This window comes from Ceratotherium simum, chromosome 20 (genome assembly GCF_057802395.1).
Source record: "Ceratotherium simum simum isolate JZ-2026a chromosome 20, ASM5780239v1, whole genome shotgun sequence".
In the NCBI taxonomy this organism is placed as follows: Eukaryota; Metazoa; Chordata; class Mammalia; order Perissodactyla; family Rhinocerotidae; genus Ceratotherium; species Ceratotherium simum.
Genome location: NC_141919.1, coordinates 56,536,633 through 56,562,060, shown reverse-complemented (window position 1 = coordinate 56,562,060; position 25,428 = coordinate 56,536,633). Strand labels below are relative to the sequence as shown.

General features: G+C 40.7%; 1 protein-coding gene across 1 annotated transcript in view; it reads left to right on the top strand.

Annotated features, from left to right (window-relative positions):
* The first annotated feature begins 1,811 nt into the window (after positions 1–1,811).
* LOC101400673 (uncharacterized) overlaps positions 1,812–25,428 on the top strand; it is a 29,345-nt gene continuing 5,728 nt past the window's right edge. Inside the window, exons 1-3 of the mRNA XM_087444837.1 lie at positions 1,812–2,129; positions 22,035–22,161; positions 22,463–22,558. Coding sequence (XP_087300963.1) covers positions 1,992–2,129; positions 22,035–22,161; positions 22,463–22,558 — 361 coding nt within the window. The 5' untranslated portion in view covers positions 1,812–1,991. The remainder of the gene's footprint in view (positions 2,130–22,034; positions 22,162–22,462; positions 22,559–25,428) is intronic.

The following is a 25,428-nucleotide window of genomic DNA, read 5'->3' as shown; positions in this document are numbered from 1 at the left end:
TTCTGAGCCAAGGTTTTCTCTTCAGAAAATGAACATAACGCTACCTGACCTAGACACTTGCCCCTTTCCTCAATTCTGAGCTCTCCGCAGACACTGCCTGTCAAACTTGAATGCTTTACCTTAGCTCAAGACTTGTAAATTTGGGCCAATCCCCCCGAACCCCCAAATATCCACGCAAGAACAGAATGAACGCCTACCTTCAGGGGGATGTGAAAAAGTAGGCACCCAAGAGCAAAACATTCTTTTCAAATAATCTTTCTTGCTTAAAAACAAATTCGGATCTTGCATGAATAGCAAAATAAATGTCTTGATATAAACACTGTTTCAAACGATTTATTTTTTGCCTTTCCATACACTGAAGCTCCAAGACAGTGCAGTTTTAGCACTTTCGTCACAGAAACGTCAGCGGTTAACGGCTCTCATATATTCACAGACCTCGCCTCCCCTACTCGGACCCGCTTTCTGACAGTCACGCCACCCCGATCTTGAATCCTCGTCGTTTCCTATTCACCCCGCACCCCAGACGCTGAGTCTCACATGCAAACACACCGAGGCCTTCCTCAGCCCCATCCCGCCCAGACGCATTCCGCCTGGCCGAAGCTCGGGACACAGCCGGCCCTGCCCGGGGCTCGCAGACCCCGCCCCTTCACCCACGCAGCTCACACGTCCTCGCTCCACGCACTACTAACCGCAAGACACAAGCCTACGGAGAAAGGCCTACATCATGTGCACTTTTGCCAGAACCCGGACACCTGGAAGCTGGGCCAGAACTCTCAGGAGTTCTCAACGGTGGCCAAGCAAGGTCACTGCGGTCAAGGCACGCCAGCTGAGGAGAAGAAGAAAGATCATCCCCCTTGCGTGGCCAGCAGGTTTTACGACTCTGCGCGACATCTCCTAGGAGGCTCTGCCGCGCGAGCCAACCGCCTCCCGCGTCCGTCTCGCCGTTTTTACGGCTCTGCGCGACATTTCCCAGGCCTTGCCGTGCAACCTGCCTAGCAAGGCGTAGGCTCCCTGGGGAAAGGGCCGGCTTGCAAGAGGGTTTTCCCAGAACTTTCCAGGACGTTGGGGTCGCACGGGGCGGCCAGACCGGTACAAGCTTGGCGCGGGGACCACTGCCCCGGCGTCCGTTTTGCGCCCCTGGCCCGGCTCTGCACCACGTTTCCCGTAGGCCCTGTCCTGGCGCTTCTTTTGGAGTTGGCGGAGAATCCGGCTCTTGTGGGCAGAGGGGCGGGGGCACAGGCGTGGCAGATCCCCAGGGCAGTTTAGGTCGTTGCTGACCGGACCCAGGGGAGGCTGAAAGCAGGGGCCTCCGGATTCCGGCGGCGGGGGGAGACGGTGGGTGTCTCCGGCCTGCGGGCGGGGCGGTGGCGGAGGCGTGATCCAGGCGTGTGCTTGTGTCCGGCGGGGGCTGGTTCTGGCCGAGGGCGTTTGCGACTCTGCTGCACCTGAGGTGTGGGTGTGAGTGGGCGGGGTGTGTGTGTCGGGGGTGTGGGGGTGTGTGGGGTGCGGGCCTGTGGCAGGTGTGTGTGTGTGGCTGTGTGTCGGGGTGTGGGTGCGTATGGGGTGGGGGTGTGTCGGGGGTGCGTGTCTGTGGGTGTGTGTAGGGTGTGTAGGGGTGCAGGTCTGTGGGGGTGTGGGTGCGTGTGTGAGGGTGTGTGTGTGGGTGGGGTGCGGGTCTGTGGGGAAGTGGGGGTGTGGGGTGCGAGTCTGGGGTGTGTGTGGGGTGCGAGTCTGTGGGGTGTTAGGGGGTACAGGTCGGGGGGTGTGGGTGTGTGTGGGGTGCCAGTCTGTGGGGTGTGTAGGGGCTGCAGGTCGCGGGGTGCGGGTCTGTGGGGCGTGGGTGTGTGTACCCGCGCCTCGAGCGCCGTGCCGTCAGATGCCGCCTCACAGGACGCGCCTCCCTCGGAGGCGGGAGCGGGCCGGAAGGTCCTCGATGCTCGCCCCTTGTGAGTCCGCGGTTGGGCGTTGGGGTGGGGCTGGAGCTGAGGGTGATGTCAAACCCGGTCGTTCGGACTCCAAGAAAAACCTGGCGTCTCACGAATCCTTTCAGCTCCCCAGTTCCGCCTTCTCAAGAGGGGCGCCTGAAGGAGGACGGAATGGCTGTAGCATGTCTAGAAACCGCTTATGAGGTAGCTTGGTCTTTCCTTTTCTTTTTTTTTCTGTAATAATTTTTTTCCTCAGGCCTTGATTTGCTTCCCTTCTGAATTGTTTTGCCTGACTTAGGCTCACCAGGTGACCCGGTTTCTATTTACCGTTTGAGAAAATGTTGCGGGTGGGGGATAAAGAGCCAAGTATGTCTCGCCTCCCTCTAACGTTCTGTTAGTAACTGGACGACTGTTTTGGTTTTGTCCTGTGTTGTCTTTTTATTTTATTTAATGTATTTTTTCTGATTATAAAATTACATATCAGTTTAGAGAATTTGGAAAATACTCAAAGTAACGAAAATTAAAATTCCAAGCTGTAAAGGAGCATAACCATTGTTAAAATTTTGATGTAGTTTTATTTCGTTCCAATGCATTTTCAGTTCACGTGTAAGGGGTACATTTATACCATACTTAGAGTCTTAGTGTACGTGACCATCTAAATTTATAGTGTCTCTTTCTGTATCTTTGACTACACGTTGAAAATACCATTTTTTATAGACACGTGGTTTTCTTTGAATAAATTTGCAATAATGTATTTTTTGCGTTTTATTATAAAGATATATGTAAAGTGTAATAAGAAATGTAAAGAGGACACTCAGGTAACCACCCAGGTCAAGACAGAATATTGCAAGCACTTCTGTAACACCCCAATCAAAATCATTCTTCCCACCCACCCCTAGCTTTTATGATAATCAGTTTTTCATTATCGTTTTACTTAGTTAAGTATGCACCAATAAATAATATAGTTTATTTTTACTTGTTAATTTTATGTGACTTTCGGTTCTTTTGTATTATGCTATTTTTTAACATTATAATTGTGAAGTTAGTTTGTATTGTGTATTTTTTCATATTGTTGGATACTGTGCCCTTAGGTGAAATAGGTTAATTTATATGTCTATTATATTGTTTTTTGTTTGTGTTTTTGTTTTTTGAGGAAAATGAGCCGTGAGCTAACATCTGTTGCCAATCCTCCTCTTTTTTGCTGGGAAAGATTGGCCCTGAGCTAACATCGGTGCCCATCTTCCTCTACTTTTATGGGACGCTGCCACAGCATGGCTTGATAAGTGGTGTGTGGGTCCGGCCCGGGATCCGAACCTGCGACCCTGGGCAGCCAGAGCAGAGCGCGAAAACTTAACTGCTTCGCCACTGGCCTGGCCCCCATTATATTGTTGATGGTTACTTTGGGTCTTTTCAATTTGGGGTTATTAAAATGCCACTGGAACATGTTTATACATAACTACTGGTGTGTGGGTAGGCATATTTCTCTAGGATATACACTTAGGAATGGAATTGCTAGGTAATGGGATATGCCTATTTCCGCTTTAAAAAAAGGTGCCAAATACTGTCTCAAACTACTTGTGTCAATTTGCAGTCTTCCCATCAGCAATGTATGAGCATTTGGCTGTATGGCTGTTCATTCCTTGGTTCTACATAACCATAATTATTTTTATTCGGTGGAGTGTAATGGCATCTCCTTGTGGTTTCTTTTAAGATTTTTATTGAACACTAATGTAAGTAGAAATAACTACAAAAATCATGAATGTGTAGCTTGTGAATTTTCCTTGGTACCAAATAAAGAGACAGAATGTGTACTTTTTCGTGCTCACTTCCAGTCACTTTCCCACCCACCTGTCCCCCAGGGATAACCTGTTGACTTCTAACATCATAGATTAGTTCTTGAATTTTATGTAAATGGAATCATATAGCGTACGCTCTTTTGTGTCTGCTACCTTTCTCTTAATATTCTGTTGCAGCATCATCAATGTTGCTGCGTTTACAGTTATGCAGGCATAATGACGTTTCAGTTAAGACAGACCACATGTATGGTGGTGGGCCCCTGAGATTAGTACCATATAGCCTAGGTGTGTAGTAGGCTGTACCATCTAGATTTGTGTAAGTACACTCTGTGATGTTTGCACAACGACAAAATCTCCTGACGACACGTCTCAGTACATATCCACGTCGTTAAGTGATACACGACTGTACTTGAAAATCATACATCTTCGTGGCTGTGTGCTGTCCTCCGTTGTCTGAAAATACTGTGTCTTCTGTTGTGATGTTGGCAGGCATTTGTTTTCCATCCTTAGGTTATTATGAAGAGTGTTGTTAGGAGCATTCTACATGTCATTTAGTGAGCTTATGTATACATATCTGTCATGTATAATATATACCTGGGGTAGAGTTGCTGGTCGAGGAGTATGTCTATGTTCAGCTTTAGTAGATAGTGACAAACTTTTTCAATGTGGTTGCACCAGTTTATACTTTAATCAGTTTATATGAGAGTTCCAGTTGTTTCACATCCTCACCAACATTTGATATAATCAGGTTTTTAACTTAAGTCATTCTGGTAAATGTATAGTGGTATCTAATTTTGGTTTAAATTGACGTTCCCTGATGACACATGAGGTTGAGAACCTTTTCATGTGTTTATTGGGAAAATGATATCCTTTGTAAAGTGCCTGCTCGAATCAATGGAATAACATTGGGTTGTCTGACTTTTTTTTTTTTAACATATACGTAGATGGTATCTTTGGATAGACAGAAGTTCTTAATTCTAATATAGTCAAATTTATTAACTTTCTAATGATTGCTGTGTTTTATTCCGTGTTCCTTGTGTTCTTGAAGATATTATCCTATATAGTATTATCTTTAAAAGCTTCACTGTTTTGCCTTTCAATTTTGTCTTAATCCACCTGGAATTGGTTTGTGTATCATGTGATTAAAGGGGTGAATTTCAGGGTTTGTTTTTTTTTTTTTCCTGGTATTTGGATACTCCCTTTTCCCAGCACAATTTATTGAAAAATCATTTTTTCTCTCATAATTTGATGACATTTCATTCATAAATGATATGGCCATATATGCATGGTTTTTTATTGTTGTTGGGCTCTTCTGTTCCATTCATCTATTTATCTATCTCTGAGGGGAATATCATACTGTATTAAATGTAGCTTTAATAACTCTTGATATCTAACTGACATCTCCTACCTTATTTTTATACTTCATGAGTGCCTTGGCTCTTGGTACCTTGGTTTACATGTACATATTAGACTCAGCTTGTGAATTTCCACAAACAATCCTGCTAAGATTTTGATTGAGATTGTAGTTAATCTGTAGATTAATTTGAGGAAAATTGACATCTTTCCATTATGGAATCTTTCAGTCCCTGAACAAGCTATACCTCTCCGATTGTTTACGTTTTCAGTTTTGTTATAGATTTCAATATAGAGGTCTTGCATTCTTTTGTTAGATTTTGTAAAGATGGCATCTTTTAAATTTTCATTTTCTGTTTGTTGCTGGCATATAAAAATGAAATAAATTTTATATATTGATCTTATATCCAGTGACTTTGATAAAAATAGTTACTAATTGTGAATTTGTTTACAGATTCTTTGGATATACAGAATTGTTCCTTGAAATGATTCAAGTGCCAATGATTAGTAGAATGGATTTTAAAAATTGTGATAAAGTCATGCGAAACTACACAGCAGTGAAAATGAAAAAAGCTATCATTACATGCAAAAACATGGCTGCATCTCATGAAAATAACATTGAACAAAAGGAGCCAGCCCCAAAAGAGTACATATTGATTATTTTTGAAATGACTTTTGAAATTTTATCATGGAAAATTTCAGGCGTATACAAAAGTAGGGAAAATAGAATCCCAATGGGCTATTCCTCCAGATTCAACAAGATCAAATCATGGTTGTTATTCTTTCATATATACTTCCAGTGCCTGACCCCAATATTACTTTTAAGCAAACCGCAGACATCATATCATTTATCTATAAATAAACAAAGTTTATATTTTCAGTATGAATTTGTAAAATAAAAGGATTCTTTAAACATTTTCCCAATGTTACATAATTTAAAAAGTTAACTTATTCAAGTCAGGATCCAAACAGTCCTTATATTTGATGCTGTTTCTTCTTTTTTAATTTTTTCTTTATTGCAGTAACATTGGTGTATAACATTGTATAAATTTCAGGTGTACATCATTATACTTCTATTTCTACATAGATTACATCATGTTCACCACCCAAATACTAATTACAACCCATCACCACACACGTGTGCCGAATTATCCCTTTCGCCCTCCTCCCTCTCCTCTTCCCCTCTGGTAACCACCAATCCAATCTCTGTCTCTATGTGTTTGTTTATTGTTGTTATCTACTACTTAATGAAGGAAATCATACAGTATTTGACCTTCTCCCTCTGACTTATTTCAATTTGCATAATACCCTCAATGTCCATCCATGTTGTCACAAATGGCTGGGTTTCATCATTTCTTATGGCTGAGTAGTATTCCATTGTGTATATATGCCACATCTTCTTTATCCGTTCGTCCCTTGATGGGCACTTAGGTTGCTTCCAAGTCTTGGCTATTGTGAATAACGCTGCAATGAACACAGGGGTGCATGTATCTTTATGCATTGGTGTTTTCAAGTTCTTTGGATAAATACCCAGCAGTGGAATAGCTGGATCATATGGTAGTTCTATCCTTGATTTTTTTAGGAATCTCCATACTGTTTTCCATAGTGGCTGCACCAGTTTGCACTCCCACCAGCAGTGTATGAGAGTTCCCTTCTCTCCACATCCTCTCCAGCATATGTTGTTTCCTGTCTTGTTAATTATAGCCATTCTGACGGGCGTGAGGTGATATCTCATTGTAGTTTTGATTTGCATTTCCCTGATAGTTAATGATTTTGAACATCTTTTCATGTGTCTGTTGGCCATGTGTATATCTTCTTTGGAGACATGTCTGTTCAGGTCTTTTGCCCATTTTTTAATTGGGTTGGTAGTTTTTTTGTTGTCGAGATGCATGAGTTCTTTATATATTTTGGAGATTAAGCCCTTATCAGATGTGTGGTTTGCAAATATCTTCTCCCAATTGTTAGGTTGTCTTTTCGTTTTATTGATGGTTTCCTTTGCTGTGCAGAAGCTTTTTAGTTTGATGTAGTCCCATTTGTTTATTTTTTCTATTGTTTCTCTTGCCCGGTCAGACATGGTGCTTGAAAATATGTTGCTAAGCCCGATGTCAAAGAGCATACTGCCTATGTTTTCTTCTAGAAGTTTCACAGTTTCAGGTCTTACATTCAAGTCTTTAATCCGTTTTGAGTTAATTTTTGTGTATGGTGTAAGGTAAGGGTCTACTTTCATTTTTTTGCATGTGGCGATCCAGTTTTCCCAACACCATTTGTTGAAGAGACTTTCTTTTCTCCATTGTATGTTCTTGGCTCCTTTGTCAAAGATTAGCTGTCCATAGATGTGTGGGTTTATTTCTGGGCTTTTGATTCTATTCCATTGATCTGTGTGTCTGTTTTTGTGCCAGTACCATGCTGTTTTGGTTACTATAGCTTTGTAGTATATTTTGAAATCAGGGAGTGTGATACCTCCAGCTTTGTTCTTTTTTCTCAGGATTCCTTTAGCTATTTGGGGTCTTGTGTTGTTCCATATAAATTTTAGGATTTTTTGTTCTATTTCTGTGGAAAATTTTGTTGGAACTCTGATAGGGATTGTATTGAATCTATAGATTGCTTTAGGAAGTATGGACACCTTAACTATGTTAATTCTTCCAATCCAAGAGCACGGACTATCTTTCCATTTCTTTGTGTCTTCTTCAATTTCTTTCAGCAGTGTTTTATAGTTTTCCTATATAGTTTCCTATATAGTTTTATAGTGTACAGCTGTTTCACCTCTTTGGTTAAGTTTATTCCTAGGTATTTTATTCTTTTTGTTACAATTGTAAATGGGATGGTATTCTTAATTTCTCTTTCTGCTACTTCGTTGTTAGTGTATAGAAATGCAACTGATTTTTGTATGTTGATTTTGTATCCTGCAACTTTACCATATTCGTTTATTACTTCTAAAAGTTTTCTGGTGGATTCTTTTAGGGTTTTCTATATATAAAATCATGCCATCTGCAAATAGTGACAGTTTCACTTCTTCCTTTCCAATTTGGATCCCTTTTATTTCTTTCTCTTTCCTGATTGCTCTGGCTGGGACTTCCAGTACTATGTTAAATAGGATTGGTGACAGTGGGCATCCTTGTCTGGTTCCTGTTCTTAGAGGGATAGCTTTCAGTTTTTCACCATTGAGGATGGTATTAGCTGTGGGTTTGTCATATATGGCCTTTATTATGTTGAGGTACTTTCCTTCTATACCCATTTTATTCAGAGTTTTTATCATAAATGGATGCTGTATCTTGTCAATTGCTTTCTCTGCATCTATTGAGATCATCATGTGATTTTTATTCTTCATTTTATTAACGTGGTGTATTATGTTGATTGATTTGCGAATGTTAAACCATCCCTGCGTACCTGGAATAAATCCCACTTGATCATGGTGTATAATCTTTTTAACGTATTGTTGTATGCGATTTGCTAGTATTTTGTTGAGGATTTTTGCATCGAAGTTCATCAGTGATGTTGGCCTGTAATTTTCTTTTTTAGTGTTGTCCGTGTCTGGTTTTGGTATCAGGGTAATGTCAGCTTCGTAAAATGAGTTAGGGAGCTTCCCCCCCTGCTCAATTTTTTGGAAGAGTTTGGGAAGGATAGGTATTAAATCTCCTTTGAATGTTTGGTAGAATTCACCAGGGAAGCCGTCTGGTCCTGGACTTTTATTTTTGGGTAGGTTTGTGATTACTGTTTCGATCTCCTTACTGGTGATTGGTCTATTCAAATTCTCTACTTCTTCTTGATCCAGTTTTGGAAGGTTGTATGATTCTAAGAATGTATCCGTTTCTTCCAGATTGTCAAATTGGTTGGCATATAGCTTTTCATAGTATTCTCTTCTAATCTTTTGTATTTGTGAGGTGTCTGTTGTAATTTCTCCTCTTTCATTTCTGATTTTACTTATTTGTGCCTTCTCTCTTTTTTTCTTGGTGAGTCTAGCTAAAGGTTTGTCAATTTTGTTTATCTTTTCAAAGAACCAGCTCTTGGTTTTATTGATTTTTTGTATTGTTTTTTTAGTCTCTATTTCATTTATTTCTGCTCTGATTTTTATTATTTCCCTTCTTCTACTGATTTTGGGCTTGGTTTGTTCTTCTTTTTCCAGTTCCTTTAGGTGCATTGTGAGATTGTTTATTTGAGATTTTTCTTGTTTGTTGAGATAGGCCTGTATTGCTATAAACTTCTCTCTTAGAACCGCTTTTGCCGTATCCCATAAATTCTGGCATGTTGTATTTTCATTTTCATTTGTCTCCAGGTATTTTTTTATTTCTTCTTTGATTTCTTCGTTGACCCAGTCGTTGTTCAGTAGCGTTTTGTTTAATCTCCACGTATTTGTGGCTTTTCTGATTTTCTTCCTATAGTTGATTTCTAGTTTCATACCGTTGTGGTCAGAAAAGATGCTTGGTATTATTTCAGTCTTCTTAAATTTATGGAGACTTGTTTTGTGGCCTAATATGTGATCAATCCTGGGGAATGTTCCATGTGCATTTGAAAAGAACGTGTATTCTTCGGTTTTTGGATGGAATGCTCTGTATATATCTACTAGATCCATCTGTTCTAGTGTGTCTTTTAAGGCCGACGTTTCCTTATTGATCTTCTGTTTGGATGATCTATCCGTTGGTGTAAGTGGAGTGTTAAAGTCCCCTATTGTTATTGTGTTACTGTCTATTTCTGTTTTTATGTCTGTTAATAATTGCTTTATATATTTAGGTGCACCTACATTGGGTGCGTAGATATTTACAAGTGTTATATCTTCTTGTTGGATTGTTCCCTTGATCGTTATGTAATGCCCTTCTTTGTCTCTTTTTACAGTTTTTGTTTTAAAGTCTATTTTGTCTGATATGAGTACTGCTACCCCAGCTTTCTTTTCATTGCCATTTGCGTGAGTATCTTTTTCCGTCCCTTCACTTTCAGTTTGTGAGTGTCTTTAGGTCTGAAGCGTGTCTCTTGTGTGCAGCATATATATTGGTCTTGTTTTTTTATCCAGTCAGCCACCCTATGCCTTTTAATTGGAGCATTTAGTCCATTGACGTTTAAAGTAGCTATTGATAAGTATGTACTTACTGCCATTTTTAAACTTTTTTTTTTTCTCAGTGTTTTAATAGTCCTTCTCTGTTCCTTTCTTCTTCTATACAGAATTGATGGTCTCTTTAGTTTGACCTCTGTCTGAAAGCTCTACTCTTTAACTCCCCTCCTCCCTCCTTTTATGTTTTTGACGTCGTATCTAACCTCTTTTTTGTGTATTTGTATCCATTACCCTCTTATCATGGAAATAGATAATTTTTCCTATTTGTGGTCTTCTCTTTTCCCCTTAAATCAGTCCCTTTAACATTTCTTGTAGCACTGGTTTCTTGGTGACAAACTCCTTTAATTTTTGCTTGTCTGGGAAATTTTTGATCTCTCCTTCCATTTTGAATGATAACCTTGCTGGGTAGAGTATTCTTGGCTGTAAGTTTTTTCCTTTTAGCACTTTAAATATATCATGCCACTCTCTTCTAGCCTGTAAGGTTTCTGCTGAGAAGTCAGCTGATAGCCTTATGGGGTTTCCTTTGTATGTAACTTGTCTTTCTCTTGTGGCTTTTAGAATTCTCTCTTTATCTTTAATTCTGGACATTTTGATTATGATCTGTCTTGGTGTGGGCCTCTTTGGGTTTATCTTATTTGGGGCTCTCTGCTTCCTGTACCTGGATGTCTGTTTCCTTCCTTAGGTTAGGGAAGTTTTCATCTGTTATTTCTTGAAATAGATTCTCTGCCCCTTTGTCTCGCTCTTTTCCTCCTAGGACACCTATAACACGGATGTTAGTGTGCTTGATGTTGTCCCAGAGGTCCCTTAGACTGTCCTCACTCTTTTTAATTCTTTTCTCTTTTACCTGTTCAGCTTAGGTAAATTCTTCTAGTCTTTCGTCTAGCTCACAGATCCGTTCTTCTGTATCCTCTACTCTGCTTTTGAGTCTCTCTAGTGAATTTTTCATTTCCAGTATTGTGTTCTTCATTTCTGATTGGTTGTTTTTTATATCTTCCATTTCTTTGTTGACATTCTCACTGAGTTCATCTATTCTTCTCCCCAGATCAGTGAGCATCCTTAACACTCTTAGTTTGAACTCTCTGTCAGGTAGGTTGCTCATTTCTGTTTCACTTAGTTCCTTTTCTGGGGTTTTGTCCTGTTCCCTTACTTGGAATGTATTCCTTTGCCTCCTCATTTTGCCTCTTTCCCTGTGCTTGTGTCTATGTATTAGGTAGGTCAGCTACGTCTCCTGCTCTTGGATAGGTGACCTTATGTAAGTGATGCCTTAGGAGGCCTGCAGTGTGCTTGCCTCAGTTCTCAATGTTCCAGGGGTGACCCCTATGTGGGCTATGTGTGTCCTTCTGTTGTGGCCTGTTTGCTCTCCCTGTAGGCGCCCAGGGAGGCCGAGTTATGCTCCTGGCCAGCTGTTGTAGTGCTCAGCTGCTTGTAGTTGTTGTGGGCCTTTCAGTCTCTTTATCAGGTGTGGGGAGCCCCAGCACAGTTGGCTGCAGGTTCTAATACCACATTTGTGTTGCAGTATTTCTTTTAAGTGAGTATGCCCCCAGTGTGGCAGGTTGTTAGGCTCAGGGGCTTACAATTGCTGTAAGCCTCCAGCCTTTAGGTCTCTTGTCAGCTCTGTGAGGATTGCAGCTAGGTGGGGCTGGCCTCAGGCATGGGAGCACCCAATTGTTTCAGGCTTTGGAAGGTCGGGCAGTCCCCCTATGTGGGTCTTTGAGAAGCACAAGGCTTCTGCAACTGACCAGCCCTGCCGCCCACAGGTCCACACACACAGTCAACACAGTCCTGCCCTGTGTGTGGGCCCCGACCTCCCGAAGCGGACCCAGTCTCTCCCGGGCAGGAGCCCCACACCCTCCACCACCGCCCCACACCCTCCACCCGCTCCTTGTACACGCCCTGCCCCACTGAAGTGGGCTCAGTTGCCAGGCTGCAGAGAATCCAGTCACCAATCTATGCAGGCCCACAAGTTGCCTGAGGGCTTGTTGTTGGGTGGGGCCATTCTCTGGAGTGGGCTGCCTGCCCTGGCTGAGCTGGATTAAATTGGTGCTCTAGCGGGTGGGGCAAACCTTGGGCTAGCAGGCCTCAGGGAGAACTCCAATGGCATCTGTGTCAGCACGCCCACACCAGGCCACAACAATGGCTGCCGCCAATGCCCCAGTCCCTGGAGAGGTCTCACCTCTCACGGAGATGCACTCAGGGCCTATCAGGTGAGTCTCTTTTCACCACAGCACTGTGCACCTTTCTTTCTGGTGATTTTAGGTTGCTTTCTGAACCTGGTGACTTTGCACATGGGCCCTTTACGAGCCGGTTTTAATTTCTTTGTGAACCAGCTTTCCTGGGGTACTCCCAGATGTTTTAGTAGCAGGCAAAGTCAGATATTATGCCACTCGTCTCGATTGTGCTGGGTCCACAAAATGCCCACAGCGGGGGCACTCCCCGGCTCGGGGCCCTGCTCCTCCAGGGAGGGCTGCGTGCCTTTGGGCTGCTCCTGGGCGGCCGTGCAGCTGGCGGCTTGTGAAACCGGCGTTTTTCCTCTCCAGAAGGGAGTTTCTGGCTCTTCTGCCTCAATTAGGATTGTCCGTTGTTGCAAGAGTTCCTCTTATCCAGTTTTCAGTTCTGTCTCGGGTAATTTTTCCACGAGTAGTTGTAAATTGGCTGTGTCCGTGGGTGGAGGTGAGTTCAGAGTCTGCCTACGCTGCCATCTTGACTTCCTCCCCTGTTTGATGCTTCTTAAGTCTCTTAGTCTGTGGGTTCCTCCTTCCTCTATTTTTTTTCTTGCAACTTTTTGAAGTAATTGAGTTGTTGGTCTTTTAGAGTTTACCAACATTTCAAATTTTACTGATTGTACCGCACCATGATGTCATCAATATGTTTTTCTGTACCTTATTTTCTGTAATCTTGCATTTACCGAGATCTAGAGGCTTGATCACATTTGGGATTGAAAGGTTTTCTATGTTTTTCTTTTCAGCAAAATTACACATGCAGTCTTATGTACATCTATCAGGAAGTATAATGTTCCACTGTGTCTTTTTTAGTATTAGCAGCAATCAGTGATCCTTGCCTTTATCCAATATTTTATTAAGATTTCGTAAAATAACAGTGCTCCATCATTCCTTTTTAATTTATTAATCAATAACTTTTTCTCCTCATGTATTATTACCTGGAAGTACAGTTCCTACAGAAAAGGCAGGTTAAATGCTCTGTTCTTTACATTATCCATTGTCAGAATAATGCGTTGATCCCTTAGCTGACTTCAAATGAATTTGCTTTTTTGTTTTTTGAATATAATTATGAAGTCAAAGATTTAAACACATTTGATGTTCTGATGTTATCTTCTCTTTGTTATCTAAAGTGGGAGCCTTTTAAAATTGGCACGTAAGACTTTTTACCAATTAAAGACAATTGTTTTTAATTATGTCCTAGCTTTCTGGTCTAATAATGTACTTGAGGTTTACCTTATACAACTCCTGTTCCTGTCCTCAGTTCACCCATTTCCACTTCTTCAAGGAACCCTAGTTCTGTTGGGTAGGAAATAGCATTTGAAGATGACAGTGTTTATGCTGTAGGTGCTGAGTACTTTTGGATTGGTCATTATTCCTTGGCCTTTTTGGTGAACAGAGCTAGGCAATATGTATTTTTAAAAAAGAGAAATACATTGAGTTCAAACTGATTTCTAATTCAAGTTTAGGAAAAAAAGCTTTACTTAATTTTGTAATTACGTATTTGTTCCTCTTTTTCTTACATTGAAATCTTGCTTCCTATGGTTATTGTCATAATTACTTATTTGCTTCTCTGTTTTAAATATGTTGAGGTTTTTTCCAGTTCTTTTTGTCCTTAGGGTATATTTCCACTCAATACGTGGGTAGGTTCATTTGTTTCATTTTGCTTTTAAATTTTAGGGCTTGTTTTTAATATTTTAATTTAATTCTACAGTTTGAAATATTTACGAAGTTCTAAAGTTTAATCTACAAAACAAGGTATGTTCAGAGAAATGTAGTTTCTGTTACTGTTCCTCTTACCCACTTCCCTCCCTCTTCCATAGACAAATTTATTTTGTGGTTAATTCTCATATTTTTTTCTTTAACTTTAATATAAGCAAAGTTTGTATGTGTTTATGTGCATGCATATCTGTGTATACTTTTAGTCTCCTTTTTCTTAGAAAACAATACCACGATATACATACTTATCTTGAACTTGTTTTTCTTACATACATACACACACACACACAAACACACACAGAGGTAATAAACCTATAGCATTATGTAAAAGTGTCCCTCGTTTCTTTTAAGCTTCATAGTACTCCATTGTAAGGATTTGGCATAGTTCATTCAACCAGTCCTCTGTTGATGGCACTTTTGATTGTTTTTGATCTTTTGTTAAATTCCAGGTAGTGCTAAAATGACTAGTCTTCTGTGTACATCTTTTCATATATTTGCCGGTGTATCTTTGGGATAGATTCCGAAAAGAGGGCTTATTGGAAATGCATATGTAATTTTGCTAGTTATTGCCAGATTTTCCTCTTTAGGGGTCCTATACCACCTTCTGTCCACCTGCAGTGTACCCGAGTGCCTCTTTCCCTGTGGTCTGGCCAACCATATGTTGTTAAGCCTTTGGTCTTTGCTAATTTTGACAACATATGTCTGTATATCCATGAAATCGTTACCACAATGACGATAATGAACATATCTATCACTCCCAAAAGTTTTTTTTGGCCTCTTTGTAACACCTCTTTCCCACTACTCTCCAGCCTCCTCCTCCCCCTCAGACAACCATTGATCTGCTTTCTGTCATTGTAGATTAGTTTGTATTTTCTAGAATTTTGTACAAATGGAGTCATACGGTATGTATTTATAACAATGAGTCTACCCTGGTCCATGCACAGAAATGTACATCCTGGCTTCACCCCCAACCACAATAAAAACCAAAGCCATCCTTGCACTCCCAAGCAATTTTTGGAGCTACTTGGGACCCTGCCTTGCTCTTCCCAGAAAGCCTCATATGAGTCATAAATCTCTTCACACTCTCTTAGTGTTTGTGTGGCAACATCGTCTTGACATCTGAACAAAAGTTTAGGTGGGTGTCTGTCCTGCCTCTAGAGTGACCACAATAATTAATTGATACTGTGACCAAGATGTGTAGATGGTGACAACCACCACTGGGGGTCTGTCTTTTGCTTTGGCTTGCTGCCTACTAGCAAGTATGCACTTTGAGCTATTGCTTGCCAGCTAGCATGCTCTTTGAGCTGTGTTGGTGGCTGGTAGTAGGTTTGCACTTTGAGTTGTGCAGCTCTGTGCTACATTTGCTGAGTCCTATGAGCCTCTGTCATATATTCAATCAACTGAAGTTGGAAGTTATAATTGGCATTTAGGGAAAGGTATAAGGGAGTGGGCCTTCCCCAAAGTCACCCTGGGTCACATGTCTCAGTCTGGACCTATCACTGTGTCTCAGATTGAATCGTATTTCAATTCTGGCATTAGCTGTGACTGACACCAGGCTCAGGGGAATGACTGTTCCCCTGTCATTGTTGATTGTGTGTCTCAAGCAGGCATTGGCCCCCATTGTACAATGTGCTCAGCGGAAAGACTGATGCCCTGTGCAGTCTGTGAGCCCAACAGGTGGTTGCTTTAGTGGAAGAAGAGTACTTTGTGGCAGCTTCGCTGTTGCTGCTTATGCCTGTGCCATCAAAAAGAATCCTGATCCTGGGTTATAGGGAGAAGCCCTCTCGGCACCCCTGTGGCACAACCAAAGGCTCACTTTAACCATTGCCATGGGGGAGGCCCCTAACCTTGACAATACTTAGAGACTTCAGAGGAAGAAACTTATAAATATGAGCAGGGTAGAGAACCCTGCTACCACCGAAGTATATATCCAGTAGCAAAAAATAAGGAAGGACAGATAGAATAAGCCTGAATACAGGGAGAAGGAAACAGAAAACTGAAACAGAAGTTCACATTTTGACCCAATTGGAAATCTAAATTTACTAAAAGAATTTACACAACAAAGATAAGAGTGCTGACTGACTTTTACACCTTTACAAAATAGGTCTGAATTAACTTTAACATCTGCCAGAATGCACCAGTTGGCAAATCTTCATGGCCTTAATACTGGGGCTCAAATTACTTAGAGTTCCCTCTAAATTTAAATAAGGTACTCCCTATGATTTTAGGGGAGTTATTGAACATAAAATAGAGGACAAATAGGTATGATACATCTTAACCATCAGAAATACTGCCTTTCTAAATTCCTCATGGTCACAGCACCCGCTGCCCTAAAATACCCCATAATGGGCATGGATATTCCAACCCAATAAGTAATAAATTGTATGATGTTTATAATAGGCTTGACAAAATGGGACCCCGTGTACCCTCTCCAGTTAAAAAAGTAAATACAGCTGTATTAGTTTCTTACTGCTAGTGTAACAAATTACCAGAAAAGTACTGGCTTAAAAGAACACAAGTTTACCGTTTTACACTTCTGGATATCAGAAGTCCTAAATGACTTTCAGTGGGCTAAAATCAATGCATTGGCAGGACTGCATCACCTCTGGGGGCTCTAGAAGAGAATCCTTGCCTCTTCCATTTTATTGAGGCTGCCCACATTCCTCTGCTCATGGCCCCTTCTTCTATCTTCTAAGCTAGCAGTGTAGCATCTTCAAATCTCTCCCTGACTCTGCCTCTCTCTTGTTCTTATAAGGCCTAGAGATTACGTGGGCCCACCCAGATAATCCAGGATAATCTCTCCATCTCAAGAGTTTTAACTTAATCACATCGGCAAAATTCCCTTTTGGTATGTAAGTAACATATTAACAGTTTCCAGGGATTAGGATGCAGACATCTGTAGGGGGCCATCATCCTGCCTGTGACAATGGCCTGATGTAAATTACAACAGGGGCTTCAAGGATTGAAACCCATTCTACAGGACCTATTTAGAGGGGCAATCCACCCCCCCTCCTGTCCCCACTTCGCCGTTTCCTGATTTGGCCTGTTAAACTTGGAAGGTGTGAATAGCACCTCATGGTGAATTACTGCAACTGTAACACTCTGGTCCCATCCATCAAGGCCCCCAAACCCAATATGATTGGAATAACTGACTCCATCCAGGCAGCAACTGGTGAATATTTCACTATTGTAGATTTGGCAGATGTGCTCTGTTTAGGGCCTGTTTCGGCAACCTCTCAGTTGCAGTTTGCCTTCACCTTTGAAGGGCCATAATACACCTTGACAAAGCTACCCATGGGGTACCTCAGCAGCCCTGACATCACACACAATCTTTTCAGGCAAGATCTTAACTGCATCTGACTTTCTCCAGGAACACATGTATGGCATTACGTTGAAGACATTCTTCTCCAAGGAGACTCATTTGACACACATTCAGTATATACAAATACGAAGGAGCTCAATAAAGGGATGGGCCATTGCCTACATACAGTGCTAGGCTCAGCTACCTTAGTTAAATTCCTAAAATTATTTGGCAAGCCACAGGCTTCTCTATCCCTGACACTGTCAAGACACAGCTATTGACTCTTTCAGCACCCACAATGTTAAAACAAGCACAGTATCTTTTAGGCCTTCTTGGGTTCTGGAGGCAACATACTCCTCATTTACAAATTTTGCTTTTAAGTCTGTTTGCACTGTTACTTGCAAATCAGTCCAACATGAATGGGATTCCATCCAACAAAAGGCTCTAGGATCTGTTTAAATTACAATACAGTGGGTACCCCCATTATTACCCCCAGAGATTCCTTCACTACTGAGGTTTTAGCAACCTCTTTTCATTCCTCTTGGAGTGAAAGGACAAGGCCTCACTAAGACACTCCTTACCCCCTTCAGAGTTCTGCATATTGATAGTGACTAAGGCACTTATTTCACTTACTGAAATACACGATACTGAGCTTTCAAAAAGGCATGTGTTGGGACTTTCACCTCCCTTACATGTCTCACGCTCTTACAATTAAAGAAATAGTGCAAGAGTTCCCATATACCATTCACCGAGCTCTGCCCAATGCTAGCATATTCTAGTACATGCTATCAAAACTAGGAAAATAACATTGATAGAAGATGAAAAACTAATGTACAGACCTTACTCCAATTTTGCCAGTTTTCCTCCTAATGTAATTTTGCTGGTCCACAATCACACATTGCATTTAGTTGTCCTGTATCCTTAGTCTCCTCAAATCTGTGACAATTCCTCAGTCTTTGTTTTGATGACCTTGACACTTGTGAAGAGAACTGCTCACTTAATGTAGAATGGCCCATGTCTTACCATGATTAGGTTGAGGTTATGCATTTTGGCCAGTGTACCACAGAAGTGATGGTACATTACCTTTGAGGAACATCTCACTGGGGGGTTCCGTGATGCTGATGTGATCATATATCTAGTCACTGGCAATGTTAACCTGCGTCACCTGGTTAAGGTCGTGGCTGCCTGGTTTCTCCACTGTAAAGTTACTATCTATTCTCTGTAGTTGTTAAATGTCTTGTGGAGAGATACTTGGAGACTATCCAAATACCCTGTTTCTCATCCTACATTGATTGGCCCACTCATTTTAGCATCAAACAATACTTGTCTGCAACAATTTTTACTGTGGTATTTGTCTAATGGCATCTATTTTTCTGTTTCTTCTGTTTATTCATTGAAATTCAACTATAAGAAGAAAGAGCTATCCTTTTTCTCTATTAACTTATTTACATCAGTACAGATTCACATTTATTTATTTTGTTGCTCAAATTGTCCTAGCTTTGTTGATAGGAAGCTCTTTCAAATTAGGTCCTGTGTACTTTTGATGCCCCTATTATTTTTTGACAACTTCTTTACTTTCTGGCACCCCCAAGATGCTCCAGGCCCATTTTGTATTTTCCCAGCTCTGGAATCAACATTTTTCTAAGAAGCCTTGTTTCTTTTTATTAGGGAATAGTATTTAGAAACCAAGATATAGATGTCTAGGTGTGATAATTGCTTCAGGGTATCATTGCTTCTAGGTCCTTTTAGCAGACAGAGGTAGGAAATGGATGCATATGTTTACTAACACACATTCACACGCATCTATATTTATATATCTGTCCCTCTATATATTAAAAACCATGAGTTAATACTAATGTCTCTGATGCTAATCTAACACCATGAGATTCATTCTAGCTCTCCCCCTTTCCTGATTTGTAACCAGATATTAAAACATAAAGCTACAATAAGCCAGCTCCATCAGCCATTTTCCTGAAGTCTCTGTGTGGAAGTTACAGTTTTTATTTTATAACAGAAAGTTAAAATGGGATACTCTCTGTTTCAGTTTTCTCTAAGACTCCAGAGATGGAGGGCAATAGGTGTCAAAGTTTTAAGATATATTCATATGATGTAATATTATGCAGCCAATAAAAACAATAAGTTTACTAAATAAGTTTTCATAACAAGAAATACTTTTTTATATGATAGTATGGCATAAGAATATGCTAATTGTTAAAATCTTCTAAATTATGTGCACATTCTATTTTCTAAGCTAAAGCTTATTTAAAACAAAAAGCAGAGCCTTGCTGCATGACACCATCTCCCTGCCAAGGGTGGCTACCTCAACTCTTTAAGCCAACTCCTCTGTTATTTACCTTCACTTTCCTAATATTTTTAGCCTGGTATTTCTTAATCAGTTTTATAATTTTATTTATTTATTTTTTCCCCCCAAAGCCCCAGTAGATAGTTGTATGCCATAGCTGCACATCCTTCCAGTCGCTGTACGTGGGATGCAGCCTCAGCATGGCGGTAGAAGCGGCGTGTCGGTGTGCGCCCGGGATCCGAACCCGGGCCGCCAGCAGCGGAGCGTGCGCACGTAACCACTAAGCCACGGGGCCGGCCCCTTAATCAGTTTTAGACGTCATCTGCCGACTTCCCATATGGGTCTTAGAGTTCCCATACCACACCCCCACTCCTCCTCACCCAGTAGGTTATATAAACATTTTTGGTTAGATCAGTAGTATACACATAATTATGATTATACACTGCTAGGACAAGTGGTACGTGAAGCTTGTAGATTCTTTGAAGAACTTTTTCCTGGAGTTAATTGCCATGTTTTTTAAAAAAATTCATTCATGCATATATCACTTAGTTTTTCCAAAAATGCAATAATAATGTCACATGCCTGTCAATGATATCTTTTCATAGGGCCACATACATTAGTTCTTTTTTCTCCTGAGATCTTCCTTATAGATCCCTCTTCCCTGCTGCAGAATGTACTGACTGACATTTGGCTGCTGCCAGTTTTTTATCTTGATGTCACTTTCCCATATGTCTTGACATGAGTACAGCCATGTTTGGCCGCTCCATTGACCTACAGCCACCAGCACAAAAAAGAAATATAAAAGCTGCTTTCTGTGTGGTGGGAACCGGCCTTTTCCCGGGAACTGGCCTTTCTCCCACGGAGAGAGTTGCAAGTTGTAACATTTCAAGGTTCTTGGAGCGTCGTAGCCTGGAATGGACTGGGCACCTGTGCCGGGCTGAGACGATAACCAAAGAGAACAATGCACGTACACAACTACTGGGCTGGGACGGTAGCCAGGGGGCTCAGTGCACGTACGCCACTGATAACCATTTGTGCATGGGAACACTAAATGCTTGCTCTGCAAACTCTGTAATTGCTTACTCTGAAAATTACTGATGGTATAAAAACTGCTGGAAACTGAGCCCTAGTGAGAGTTCCACCTGTGGAAGGGACACCTTGCCCAGGACGTGTGATCCTTGCCCAGCTGCATCGATTGACAGGGCTCTCCCGGCAGTGGGGCGTGGATGTTGTGAGTAACTGATTTGATGTGAAGTAATTGATTTGATATGAAGTAATTGATTTGATGTGTTCTCTTTTCGGTCAACCTGGTGTTTCTCTTTCCGGTTGATTTGTGTCATTTCTCTTCAGCCGATGTGGGTGTTTTCCCTTTCCAGTTGGGCTGATGTTTTTTCCCTCTTAATATTTGACCTATTCAGATCTGTTTGCAGACTATCGCCTTTACTATCCTCTATATAATAAAATATACCTTCAGTCCATTTGTTTGGAGTGGAAAGTGTCTTTTACGTCTCCGATCGAATCCCCGAACCTCTCATAACACCATATTATACTAAGACTTAGCTTCAGTAACCCCTGTGACACTTCCTCTTTTGGGGGAGAGTTAGGGGTTCCCTATGTCTTCTCATTCTCATTACCTCCAACTTGTACTCTACTTGCTTTATAAGAAAGGTGCATATGCATTTGATAATGATGCTTTTTTTTTAAGTCATTACATATCTAGAAATGTCTAGATTCACCCACACTAGGTTGATATGGCATAGAATTTAGGTCTGTGTTGATTTTTCTCGAGATGTCAGAAGAATTGCTTCTCTGTCTCCCTACTTCTAGAGGTGCTGTTGGGAAGCCCCTTGCCATACTAGCTGTTATTGGACCTGCTTTTTCTCACTGGATGTTTTAGGATTTTGTCTTTATATCAAGTGTTATAAAATTTTACTCTAAATGTAATAAGTCATTTTGTAGATATATTTTCTGTATATTTGTAGGTATCATAAGATGTTTTTTAGATTCTCAGAATTTCTCCTTTCTAAGGCTTAAAGAGACAAGGGAAAAAATGAAACATTTGTTAATATTTGCTCTTCCAGGAATTATGTTGAGTGCTTGCATATACAACATTTCTTTTAATTGTGAGATTCCACATAATTTGATTTTGTATGTACCCAGACCTGTCTGAATCAAGGAAATGCCCGTTTTATACGGGACATTCTGCATGGAGAAACTAGAGTGTTTGAGGACCTGAAGACCTACTGCTTCAGTCACTAATTTCCTTAGAATTCTCCATCCCCAGTTTGTTGGCACACAGTAGCTCCCCTTTTATTTAGTACTTCTCCCTTGTCTGTGCTCACCTATTTCCTTCTGCCTCTTCATGTCTGCTTTTTCAGAGGGTGGTGGTGTTCAGTGATGTGACTGTGGATTTCTCCCAGGAGGAGTGGGACTGCCTGGACTCTGTGCAGAGAGTTTTATACAGAGACGTGATGTTGGAGAACTACAGCAACCTAGTCTCAGTGGGTAAGGACACCTAGCCCCCAAATCTCAAAATCTGCTCTTAGCAATGTCTGCTTCCTACATTATGAAATTATTTAGCTGCCTTTCAAATAACCAGCTGAATTTCTGCTTTCTGTTCACAGAGTTTGGACTTTGTGGGATGGAAATAGGTGGCTTCAGAGATTATGGTGGAAGCTTCATTTTCTCCATTTTTCATAATATATACTTCTCTCTGGTCCTTCCTATAATTATATTTATTTCCTGATCAAAGAACTGCATGTAAATTCTAGGACATCCCAGTATAACTCTTTTTTCTTGTGAGCAGGACTTTCCATTTCTAAGCCAGCTGTGATCTCCTTACTGGAGCAAGGGCAGGAGCCCTGGACAGATGACAGAGCACCAGCTAGAGGCCAGTGCTCAAGTAAGTGAGGGAATATCAGGGGTGTTGGAGGGGAGCATTTCAGGGAGTGACCCAGCTGCCAGTGAGGGAGTGACACCCTTGAGTTGTACCAAAACCATACTGCAGTGTGGTGTAACACTGGCATTGTTGGTAAGATTCAACTACCATATGTAAATAAGTCCTATGATAACAGTGATATTAATGACTAAATATATTAGGAGATTGAGTTAAAGACTCCTCAAGATGTAATACTAATGGAAAAATGACTGGCCTGAGGAAGAAGTGGATTTAGCTAACCATCAACTAATTTCTATGCTAAATAGTCTTCCAAGATTATCATAAGGTACAAATAGCAGTGGGTCAAAGGGAGAAACAAATAATCAAGTTAGTTCAGAAATATGAAAATGTATGTAATGGCTTTAGAGGATGGGTTAGTTTTTTTAAGTTTACCTGTACTCCATACTGCCTACTCCAAATGTTAGGCATATTCATACTGATACTATTGCTGTACCTATTGTATAAATGTTATACTAAATGTAGATGCTCAGACAAATATGATCCTTTTGCTGAAAGAAAGCCTAGGCCAAGAGTTAGGGCCTGGCCTGTGCAGTTAAGAATTGATGTTCCCCAAAGAAATGTTTGGCTCTTGCCCAGCTCATGAGAGGTAACCTCTGAGGCCTTAGAGGGTGATGAGAGTGTCTGATGAGAGTGTCTTTGTTTACTTGGGGTGCTTGGGCCACAACAGATAGTCTATGCAAACAATGTGATTTATCATGGGTTTTTTGAGCCATGTGGTATCAGCTGGACCTTTGGAGGGGCTAGAGACAGGGCAACTGTGGGGCCAGTCAGCCATGCATATGTAACTGACCCCCAACAAAAACCCTGGACACCAAAGTTTGGGTGAGCTTCTTAGGTGGCAATACTCCATGTGTGTAGCCACACATTGTTGCTGGGAGAAGTAAGCACTGTCCGCATAACTCCACTGAAAGAGGACAACTGGAAGCTTGTGCCTGGAACTCTTCCTGGACCCTGCCTATGTGCTCTTTGCTGATTTTAATGTGTATCCTTTCACTGTAATAAACTGAAACTGTGAGTATAATAGCTTTTCTGAGTTTTTTAGTCCTTCTGGTGCATCATGGATCCTGAAGTGTTGGGGATCTCCTGAACTACAGCCCCAATTCCTTTTGTGTGAAAAGGGATAAAAATTAACTCATTTAATGATTGTGTGGATAAGGAATAACATATGCAAAGTATCTGGCATAAAAGCAAATGTTTATGGTTGCTGTTATTATGGAATAATTTCTTATGTCAAGTAAGTATAATGAGCAAAAGACGTGGGTTAAGGACATTAAAATTGACTCCAGGAGAACTAGAGAGAAATTATCCTGAGAAAGAGCTCCAGAAATCTACATAGTGATCACCATAAGATTGTTGCTGAATACTAAACTATGCATGCATAGGATGAAGCTACATTAAGACCAGGCAAAGAATGACGACAAAGCTATAATCGGAACGGTTTCCAGAGGTCACACAGTAATAAGAGATGTTCGAGTTCTGACCAGCCAATGTGAAGAGTTCATTGAATACCTGTGGTTCAAGAGACCTGAGAATGGTCATTCCATAGTAGAATTAAACTAGCTCACAAGAAATACTATTCTAAACCTGTCCTAACAAAGCTTGATAATAACCTTGAAAGGATCAGACTTATCCTCAAATAACTTGACTGTATGCTAGAACAAAATCCAACAGTCTTTAAGGGAAATTAACAAATTCAGCATTAAACAATATAACATTCATGATTTCCACCATATAATCAAAAATTACTAGATATTGGGGCCAGCCTGGTTGTGTAGTGGTTAAGTTTGCGCATTCTGCTTCAGTGGCCTGGGGTTCGTGGGTTTGGATCCTGGGTGCAGACCAACACACCACTCATCAAGCCATGCTGTGGTGGCATCCCACATACAAAATAGAGAAAGATTGGCACAGATGTTAGCTCAAGGCCAATCTTCCTCAGCAAGGAAAATTACTATATATAGAAGAAGCAGGAAAATATGACCATAATCAGGTGAGATAATAGTGAATAGAAATGACAAGGATGATGAAATTAGCAAACAAGAATATTAAAATAACTATTATAAATATGTTTAATAAGCTTATGAAGTTAGAGGAAAACATGAATATAATGGAGAGAGAAATTGACAACAGTATAAAACCATATGAGATTTGGGGAGCATAAAAATAGTGAATGATTTTAACAGCAGATTACACAGTTTAGAAAAGAAGAAATTGCTTTTGAAAACAAATAGAAATTATGCAAAATGAAGCAAAGAGAGTGAGAAAAACAACAGTAACCTGTGGAACAGTGTCAAGTGGTCTAAAATGAATGTAGTTAGAATTCCAGAGAAAAAGGGATCAGCGAAGATATTTGAAAGAAGAATTACTGATTAATTTCCAAGTTAGATGAAAACTATAAATCCAGAGATCTGACTACTTCAAGGAACTCAAAACAGTATAAAATAAAGAAAATCTAGCTAGGTTCATCAAAATCAATTTTTGAAAAGCAATGATCAAGAGACAGCTTTATAAAGCAGCAAGAGAGAGAAAACTCATTAAAAACAGGAACAAAGGATTCTGAGGCTTTTCATCAGAAACTATGAAAGCAATGATAACTGGAAGACATCTTTAAAGTACTGAAAGAAACTGTCAAACTAGAATTTTATTTCTGGCAAAAATAGCCTTAAAAATAAATGTGTCAATGCTCTGAGGGGTTCTGCATCTAGCCAAGATGGAGTAACAGGAAGTTTTACTCTCCTGCCTGAAACAACAACAACAAAACAAGAAGAAAAAGAAAAGTGATTTTTCAGGAACATGTCTGGATATCAGGCAATGGA